The sequence below is a fragment of the Acanthaster planci genome, linkage group LG21, assembly GCF_054643075.1.
Source record: "Acanthaster planci isolate LZ-2023a linkage group LG21, COTS_SCS, whole genome shotgun sequence".
In the NCBI taxonomy this organism is placed as follows: domain Eukaryota; kingdom Metazoa; phylum Echinodermata; class Asteroidea; order Valvatida; family Acanthasteridae; genus Acanthaster; species Acanthaster planci.
This window is the reverse complement of record NC_141797.1, coordinates 8,580,832-8,591,144: the sequence shown is the minus strand read 5'-3', so window position 1 is coordinate 8,591,144 and position 10,313 is coordinate 8,580,832. Positions and strand designations below refer to the sequence as shown.

The 10,313-nt window shown below is 43.5% G+C and overlaps 1 protein-coding gene across 1 annotated transcript; it reads right to left on the bottom strand.

Annotated features, from left to right (window-relative positions):
• Window positions 1-96: 96 nt before the first annotated feature.
• On the bottom strand, window positions 97-8,376 carry LOC110977282 (carbohydrate sulfotransferase 15-like). The gene is made up of 9 exons (XM_022231263.2): window positions 8,185-8,376; window positions 6,651-6,735; window positions 5,618-6,190; window positions 4,586-4,793; window positions 4,240-4,323; window positions 3,566-3,725; window positions 2,794-2,947; window positions 1,987-2,134; window positions 97-1,257 (listed from the first exon to the last, which is right to left on the bottom strand). Exons 2-9 carry the CDS (start codon window positions 6,657-6,659, stop codon window positions 1,046-1,048), a joined length of 1,548 nt encoding a protein of 515 aa, XP_022086955.1. The 5' UTR covers window positions 6,660-6,735; window positions 8,185-8,376; the 3' UTR covers window positions 97-1,045.
• Window positions 8,377-10,313: the final 1,937 nt, after the last annotated feature.

Here is a 10,313-nt window from a genome sequence, read left to right as displayed (position 1 = left end):
TCACCGCACTTTTGTGGAGCATTTCTGGATTTTTTTCTTTCAGTCATTGCGGCCGCGGCCTTGTCGGAAAAGTACGTTACGTCACGACTAGTGCAATAGTCTTACACCACAGTTGTTTTATTAATTTTTTCTCTTCCTAACTCCATCACATATTGTGTAGAAGCGAAACCGTCAAGAACACAGGAAAAGAATGGAGGCATACGCACATAAGCTACTTAACTTATTATTGTATGGTTAAAGTTAATACGGGCGATTCACATCAGTGCGCCTCCAAGAGTTTGCAATGCAACACGTTGACCAATCACGGTTCGTGAAATCTGTCGACTATTGACAAACGCACACTGGGTCGACAGAATTCGCGCACTGTGATACGTCAACGCGCTGCAAACTCTTGGAGGCGCACTGTTGTGAAACGCCCGTATTAATCTAGCTGCACAGTAAAAACAATATCTCAAACAACTTATCTTATTTGCAACTTCGTGGTTGGCTGATACACATTAAAATTGGTACTCCTATAATGGCAAACTACTAGAAAACTGAAATGTTAGAATTCAAGCTGTGGGGGCAACAGTGGAAAACAAAATCAAAACGGGGAGGAGTTTGCATGAGACTGTAAATTATTCAGTTATTCCCCACAAGTTCAAGGAATGTAAACCAGGTTTGTGTAGCCGATAGTAATTAGGATAAGAAGCCCAATGGAGGACTGGGGACGAATTCGGAGCATTTTCTTTTTAAAGAAACAGTCTCAGTGATAAAGGATGATTAATTAAAATATTGAATAAATCTACTATTATACAAAATAAATCTGCAAAGAAACCATTCCCGAGGGCATTATTGCCGCATGGAATGAATTGATACCGAAAACAACAACAACAACAACAACAACAACAACAACAACAACAACAACAACAACAACAACAACAAAATCTTTGACAAAGGGACACAGCACCTTCGAATAAAACAATAAACATCAACACTATCTTTGATTTACGATGTTCGTAAGTACACTTGTGTTACGCAGGAAACAAAACGAGGGCGCAAGAGTTCAGTCTTTCCATAGAAACCCGTCATTTCCCGTCAGCTTGGCTAGGGCCTTATTTGACGGTGCGTAGAGTTCCTCGAGTAATTTCTTGGTCGACGGCAGCATGGGATTCCTCTTCTTCCGGCCGGAAGCCGACCTCAAGACGTTCTCTCTCCCGATGGTGATCTTCAAGGTGTCAATCGTCAGGATGTCTTTCATTTCTTCCTGGGTGACGTCTGGAAAAGAGACAACCGTGCAGCCGTGATAACTATCGCTCGTTTAATAATGCGCAGGCGCGTGAAAACTTCTTAATTAAATGCAGTGTCACTGAGGAAGGATGGCATTTCATGATAAAAAGAGGAATTGAATCAAAACCCTTCTTACAGAACCAAATGAACAGTCAGAAACAACATGTGGAAATGTATCTCAAAAAAGCCAAAATATAGGGCTATGCCAAATATCCAAATAACCGAATTGTCAAAATTTGAATGTTATTTTTCGAATTTGAATATTCGAATGCAAAACTCATGAAAAGGAAGGGGAAATTTTCTTTTGTTTTAAATGAGAAAAACTGCACTCTGGAGACTTGTTTCAAGCAGACTAATGAAAAGTGTCAGAAATCTTACAACAATTAAAAAAGTAAATTATTCAATAAACATTTAAAAGGAATAGAAATTTTCAACAAGGCCAGAAGTCTTGTTCATCTCTTAATCTTGCTACATCGTGGCTGGAGATACTCCTATATGTGAGAAGCTACTATATTGATCATACTGTACAATTATTTTGTGTGTTATTGCAATTAAAATTTGTTCATCAACAATCTGCCTGTCGGTGCGACTGAAAATTCAGATATTCGATCAAATTGAAGATCGAATATTCGAATAGTGAATTATTCGAATTGACTCAGCCCTAAAAAAAAAACACCAAAAATCGCTAGAGAAATGCCTTAATTGTATAAAGCTTACCGATATCAAGAAAATGGTAGGTTTTGAGCAGCATGTCTGGCTTCTGGCCTTGAAACCAGTCGTCACTCCGCAGAAACAGAACTTGATCAAGAGGGAAACGCTTCAACCAGTCTTGAACGTAGATGTAATAGAGGCCAACTAGTACACTCTGCATATCCAAGCAAGAAACCGGAAATGTGACCGTGCCTGAGAATCATTCCTTTGGTTGTCTATTAAGGTGAGGGCCAGCTTGTTCGATTTTACTGTACAACCAAAAGGCAGGTTTAGTAGGAAAAATTACGTTATAATACAGGCGATTCACAATTATAATGCGCCTCCAAAAGGTTGCAACAAGTTGACCCATCACAACGCCTGAAATCTGTCGATCCTTTCCAAACGCGCATTGTGTCGACAGACATTGTGTCGCATTGTGATCGGCCAACGCGTTGCAAACTCTTGGAGGCGCACTATGAATAGCCTGTATTATGCAGATTCACAATCTGCAACTGTGACGAGCGAGAAACGTGCCAAATTTATGCAAAACATTGCCAACCGTTGTATACTGGAACTGATTAAAAGCTATAGGCCACAAACACGGCTTTCGTTGACGGACAAGAAATTTTCCAGTTCACCAATTCTACTTCAAACTTTTAGAAGGATATCAATAATTATGGGATTTCGAAATCAACAATGTGTAAACCTTGCGTACACAATACTTGTAAGTTTCACTTCATTTCAAAATGTTGTTGCGTCCCACTCGCCAAAAGACTGAAAGCACTTGCTTCTTGGACTTTTTCCCATTTATTCCCGCCCGACTCAGTGACTCACATGCCCAACACCGCCTCGATTGTTCCGATAGAGGCAGGTGCGTTGGTCTTCTCGTTTCAGACAGTCATCGTAAACCTTCAGGTGCTTCCTGACTTTGACGTCGAAGTCCTGAGCAGACCTGCCGCCGTAGATGTAAAAGTAATCCGAATACAACCTGAATTGGAAAAAAAAATGAGCTAACTGAGGACCGTTGTAATCCAGTCCACGACAATGTCATCAACTTGCAAGGTATTTATTTGTTCATCTCTTTGGTTCTGATACTAAATGGCTTGAGTTTTTTACACGTGGAGCGACATCTGAGCGAGTGTAGTGTGTTACACGAACCCACGTGCCGCAATGCACATACTCCCCACCGTATCCTCGTGAAACTTCGTTGTGCAACGGTGTTAGCTTGTTTGAAGTGCGGTGAACTCAGTGAGGGCGCTATTTGATTTGGGTACAACCTTTCGAATTATTTCCAAATTTCCCACTTCAAATATTGCCCTCCTCGTCCTATGACGTGCGCCATGCTTCGAAATTGCTAACAGGCGAATTCGTGGCGAAACAGGTGTATGCTTGGCGCCATGAGTGACCCTGGCACAGACATAATGTTTGTCTTGTTCCCCGTGTAGACCTTATGACAATAGTAATACAACTTCACACGTTGAACATAGGGAACAGACGATTTTTCCCTCAAGCCTCAGTGTAGTTATATTGCTTTGAGTGACAGAAGAGCAAGATGGCTGCCACCCCCCCGTCCATACCAGAGAGACCAGAAAACGAGCTCACGTACCTCTCGATCGGGTTACGTAACAGGAAGATGATCCTGGCGTTGGGGGTCAAAGCCCGGATGATGTCCGCCAACGTCACGGTGGGGTACTTCCCCCATCCTTTGCTATCAGACCAGTTTATGGTGAGATGGTTGTCCCACAGCGAACTTGTGGACCCGTCACCTGTTATTACCGTGATAATGATTTCTTTACACCGGGCTCATGATCAGAAAAATAACTCATAACTGTAAAGACTATGTGGAAATACCTGTAAATGGCACTGACAAATGGTTCTTCAGACGGTGAGTTCACTGCGGTAAAGTTGTCCTCTAGGCTCACAGGTTGCCTCCATGGGGTGTGGTGTACTTTTTCTCACCCTCCTAAGTCTCTGTGGCCTCTGGTTTGAACCCCACACAACACCGATGATCTAATTTCAGACAACAAATTGGAGTCCCCCTCTGATCTGATCGATTCCCCCCCCCCCAAAAAAAAAAAAAATCGCCGCTCGCCTCTACACGAGATCAAAACAACACAGTACATAAGAAAGTGAAGTTGAGAAAATCAACCTTTTCCCCCAACACTCGGGGCATCATATCTGCTTGCAATGTTACAAACTGTGTTTCCGATTTCAGAGCAACGTTCTACCTGTATTTTATTTTCAGCGGATATCCTTGGAGTGAATGCTACTGGTCTTTACCTGTGACATAGTTGCGGATGTTGGGATCTTTCCCCGTTTCGATGCATTCCTGAAAGTGGCTGAAGGATTTATCATACGGCTTAACTTGGAAAAAAGAGTGGAAGGAAAAGCACAATTAAAAACCAGTTCAAGATGAGACGGAGTGAGGTTTCTGAAACACTTGATATTAGTTTTTCGATTTGCTAATGTTTGCTTTCTACACGCTTTTGGAACGAGGGCAATTGCATCGACCACCTCCCGGTCTCGCATTTTGGCTCTTTTTTCAGGGGGAGGACATCCCTCGTTTTCTCCTTGGACCTTTCTTTGATTGAGTTTGAACTGCTAGCATCATCAGCCTCGTACTTACTCGAGTGCGCTACGTCTCGCGTCCACCAATGTGGCTCTTTGGGCGTGGTGAAGACCAGCGGGTGCAGCTCCATGGAGTACCAGAAGTCGGTGGAGCCGCTCTTGGCGCCCGTCAGGACGTGGAAATACGGCAGGCAGCGGGCACGGCCCGGAACCACCTTGCAGGGGTTGCGGTACTCGGGCGAAAAGGGCAGGTAGGTGCTGAAGAGCTGGAAACGGAAGAAACAAGTAAGCAAGCCTCTTGTAGTTGACTACGTTTAGCTAGTCTCTTTTCAAGCAACTAATCCTGAGACGGCAAGTTGTCGATGTTAGCAGTCATCACGACAAAACAAAACGATATTACCAGTGTACTTTTGGGGGTAATTATTGATAACTTTGTCGAAGTTTAGGCACTATTGGAGTTTAGACACGGCTATGGAAAGAAAGTAAATACAAGAGAGACGTCTTCGTTGACTTTAAATGCAAATTCAGTGATGTATTCCCCCATGGAGAGAGGCAAAAGAACCGAGTCAAATATGGTCACTTCCAACACTCTTTTCAGCAACACCAATATCTTCCCTGTAACGGTCAATACTTCAAGATACGATTTTTCCCAGATGAGAATCTTACGAGCCTAGTTCTAAGATGAACAATCAAACAACTGTGAAGTACACTTTATGAAAGCTATGTACCTGATTATAATTGACGTGAATTTCGGATTCTAGTTGGCCTCATACCTCTCCTACGTTGTCAAACTGGCATTTTCCCGTGTCAAATGACCGGAAATGCATCACTCTACATGTATAACATAGACCGGGGCAGCATTCGGGGCAGCAGATTCAGTTCAATGCATGCAACTCTGTGTGCAGTGCATGTGCGGTGGGCGTGTTTTAAACTGAAGTGACGTCACACTTACGAACCGGATAGAACTTGGATTTCAAGTTGGTCTGGCAGGGGGCTTGTAGAGTGTAAATAGAAAGAGGTAACCTACGTCAATGGGTCGCCATGCTATGAATTAGAAGGGGGAGTGGCAAACAATGTTTGTGGAACCTACGTGTGGGACGTAGTCCTTGATCTTCTTGAGCAGCTTCTCGTCGAGTTCCTCCACCTCGATGCTGGAGTTGTAAGTGTCCGGGGGACTCCGCTCATAAAACCCGGTCTTTTCATCGATATTCGCTCGCGGGTAGTCCTTCACCTCGTAACCGATCCGCTTAGCCTTCTCCGGGATGTGGCCCTGGATCACCACCGAGCAGGTGAATACTGACTTCTGGAAGGAAAAGTGCTTTGCTTGGGACTGTGCAAGCCCAACCGACTCCTTCCCAATGTCGATACTGTCTTCAGTGTGTAGTGTTACACTCCTGTTTTTGGGATATTGTTCAGATTCCCGGTTGATAGGTGTCGATTCCTGGTTATTCGACGTGGATTGTTTACTACTCAGTATCGATTGTTTGTGCGAGCAGGGCTGCGCGGGACAGTCACGAGGGTGTATTTCTAAATCCCGGGTGCCCGTTGGGGACTTCCTCTCGAAGTGTATCGACACCGACAGGCCGATGTAGCGGGCAAGAGCGACCAAGCACACGAGTTGTAAACCGAAACAGATCACGAGGTGCTTGCGGCGTAGCCGGGACTGCGTGACAAGTGGAAATGGAAGGACACGGTCAACTTGGAAATCAGTAAATTGGAAACAGTCGACTTGTCTTCCTTATCCACAAGCCAGATAAAAAAAAAATCAGCCTAAAATAAACAATCGCTTTCTGAACCACTAAGGCCTATAGACCCAAAAATCCGAGTGAGACAACACTAAATTATGAATGAAAAACAGTGTGCTCTATATGTACCACGGTTCTGTGTTTAAAGTTAGGACAAAGACTACTCAAGAATGAGAAAAATATCTCCTTGACATTTTCACAAAGGTCAAATGAGTAGCAATTGCAGATCAAGAGTGATGACCTGCATGAATATGGTATCCCATAAAAGGTAAATAGGTCTTGCGTGTTGGGGGAGGATCGGGGCTGAAGAGCGGTTGAGGTTTGAGACACAAAATGGAAAAGTCATCTTCGCATTTCACCGCCATCATTCACACTTACAACTGCCATGTCGATGTCCCGTGCACCTCACCGAAAACGGGCCCTTGCCTTTCTCCCACAGGACCACACTTCCTGGATTGATGACCTAAAAAAAATGAGTGATGGAAAATTGGGAAATGTATAAAGAAAATGCTCAGTTGTCTTTCTCATACAACACGTGAAATTAGAGTTATGAAAGAGACAAAAAGTGAGCTCGACAAAACAGAGGGCTTGCGGTAACACCATGTGGAAAGATCTCTTTTGAAAGAGGTATGGTTCTGATAAGAACAGTGTGCTCCTAAGGACAGCCAGACCACACTGGCTGAACGTCGAATTTACACTGTTCTTATCAGAACCATACCTCTTCCAAAAGAGATCTATCCACATGCAAAACTTCAAGTCCTATAAAGCCAGACACTCAGGGAAGAAGACTACGAAATGGTCTCCTTCTCCAGGCTTTTCATACTGCCCGCTACGTTTGTATGGGCGGCCAAAGGTTGTTAAAGGTTTACTCTTAGTTGGCTGCAGGTTTGTCTTGAAATGCCCATATTCCTCCTTACGTTATATCACGAGAGTTTTTTTTTAACTATGCTGTTTCGATGTCTCAGTGAATATTTTGTTGACAATTGAGGAATTGCTTCCTTGCCGCGGTCCTGACGGTCATGCAGCCACAATCTGGAATCTATTGTGGGCAAAACAAAACCTCACCTCGACTGTGGCGTTCATCTATCAACGAATCGTGTATTTTATTAATTTGATTTTATATGCTTATACATGTGCGTGTTTTACATTTCAAATATTTGTGTGTCTTCAATTCTATCGTTTTTGTTGCAAACTCGAGAAGTAGAATTTCCTGCTGGCGTGATAAACAAAGTGAATTAATTTGAATTCAATTAAAATAACCAAATAAATAATAATAAAAATGATAATGGTAAAGGGGTCTATGTGTCCACCAAACCCGGATTGATGGGACATATCTACCAATTACCGGTCGTTTTGAATCATTTTGGTTGTTTTAACCGATCCGTTTCAGAATATACCATAGAAACAAAAGCGAGATTGCCTATGTACACCTAACAGCCCCCTTTTGTAAATCGCGCTAAAAGACGACTAAACACCTGTCATAATTTTGTCCCGTGCTTCGGTGTCTTTCTCTCGATCAGTTTCTGTATCCTATACGATACAGCAAACCTATTCCCTCTTCAATCTGTTGACATGCATTTTCATTAACGAAACGTTGGGATAGCGAATGCGTCCCCGCCTTGAAGAAAATACGCCCTTCATGTCAGTTTCTCCTTTTTGTCGTTTCGTTTTTTTTCTTTTTTTTCTCGAGTAGTTTATTTTGATGGGGGGAAGGATACACAAAACACATTGGCTTCCTAGGGGCGTGTCCAGCCTCCAAGAAGAACTACTGACTACTGTCCGGACACTGCAATGTTCCTGCATAGTACTCAGAGGGAATCGGATGAAATCCGCCCATAACCTAGCAAAGGTTCAGCCCCACTTGCACCTCATAGATCGCCATCCTAACCCTGAAAACTGCTTCAGTTCTTACCGTTCATGGAAGAAATCAGTGGAGCAGCAACACGACTCGGTGTTTTGAGAACTCAGAAAAACTCAGGGAATCACACAACACATGACATGTCTTCTGATCTGCAAGGGCGACTCGTGGTGTTTTGTCAAGTAAAGGCCGACCTGTTGATCACACACCATTGGTGATGATTGTGGATGATCTGCACTTGTGATAGTCCACCGAGAAGACTCGCTCTTTGTGAAGGGTTACGTAACATTGAACAATGAGCAGGGTGAGGCTAGGCGCAGCCAAGCGTGAAAAGGGTAGGGTACAGTCTCCGCTCAAGTCGGAAACTCACTCCTTTGTGCAGGCTTGAGCGAATTTGAATCACAGCAACCCGCCAACGGGGCTGATGGCCACAATCTCTCCTGCCCTCAGCGCTTACTGTAGCTCACTGAACGCGAGGCATGATCTTGGCAAATGTTGTCGACAACTTTTGGACACGAGAGAGGAAAATGCGTAGAGCCTCATTTTCTTCAACTCTCTCTGCATCTGCTTCGCTTAAATGTGACCAAGGCGCCGGCCTTGCGCTCTTTGCTCAAAAGACAGCGTGTTTGAAGACTGCATTTCGTACTCCAAAATATCTGTTCTAACCAGAAAGTGGATACACTAGTGATTAAGAGGGTTTTCTACAGACAAACAGGCGAAAAAAAATCGGTACAGCCTGAGCAAAAATGGTGTTAAAATTTGTGTCCCTGAACATTTTCAGTAAGCTGCTAACTTTTCAGCCGCCAAGGTAATTGTTTCAACCAGAAGGGTTAGGGGTAGTGATAATAAACTGGGCGTATCTAATAAATCGTTGCACGTGCGGTTTTTGTAGGAAGGTTGGGGCCAATAATGGGTGGACGAACTTCTAACTTCAGCATAACAGACAACAAGATTCCTGCCTCGGCCAATTCCACAGCAGCACAGTCAGAAGAGCGCTTGACTCGTAAGCGGCAAGGTAAGGGTTCGAGTCTCCATGTCTGCAATGGTATTTTTGTTCTCTTCGGAGATTAGTTGGTAAGAGGATGTGTTATAATAGAAAAGCAAAGCCCGAAACTGACCTTCTAACTTAAGTTTCAAAGTGTCCACTAAATTGATTGAACGAATTGATGATCCACACCCATATATGATAATTGCCCATGACCCTCCTAGGAAGACAAAATACGCCGGCCACCATGTCCTTAACGCGCATGCGTGCATAAACGAGACTTTATTAGTAAAAGGTGAGTATATCAAAGAATATAGGGGTGCACCCTCGTATTTAGGCCAGAAATATGTCCGCCAAGCTCATTAATAAAAGTTATACACTCAAAAAATTCTATATTAGAGGGTCCTGAGAGCTATGGAACTGAGGAATTGAAGAAATATGAGACTGAACCTCTGGGCCGGACTCGGGGCGTCCAATTCTGAGCAATTTGGATGCAATCGGGTCCGAAAGTGGCACTATTTGAGCCATTTTGCCGAGGGAGGGTTTTCAAAATGGCTACTTTTCTGACAGGGACATTTTCTGCATTTTAGGGGTGGTCTGCTTCTGGTGAAAATTTCTCAAAAATTCATTGGTCAACCCCCCGAAAATTGAAAGGAAAATGAAAGAGGACATGTGGAACATCATTTTTCTGTGCAGCCTGAACACCTGTGAGAGTTGCGAGTATTTTTAAAATATTTGTGAAGTATGGGGTTTTATCACTGCTGTCTATGGGAATTTATTTTTACTGGTGCACCCATAGGCGCCTGAGCGGAGTTGTTAATAAGCGCCCTCACACGACAATCGAGGTAAATTTACTACAGGTTTTTCTCTTCTGAAGTGGGCCGTAGGCCGACTTCTCAGCCGCAGGCTTGTGTATAGAGCGAGTAGCACCAACTTCAGATTTTAGAACCAAAATGGCTGTTCATTATATGTGCTGTACAGCATGCAGCTCTGTCGAGTGATAATTGTCCTTGTGCAATGACGCATCATCCACCATTTTGGTTCCAACAACTGGGACACTCATGTCACAACTCTCTTCATTAAATAAAGCGAAAGTGCCAAAAGCAAACAAGGCTTGACACGTTGCTCTGCAATTTTCAACCTAAGTTCAGAGGTGTTCTTTTTACAAAACACGGAGAGGCTCAGGTTATCAACAAAG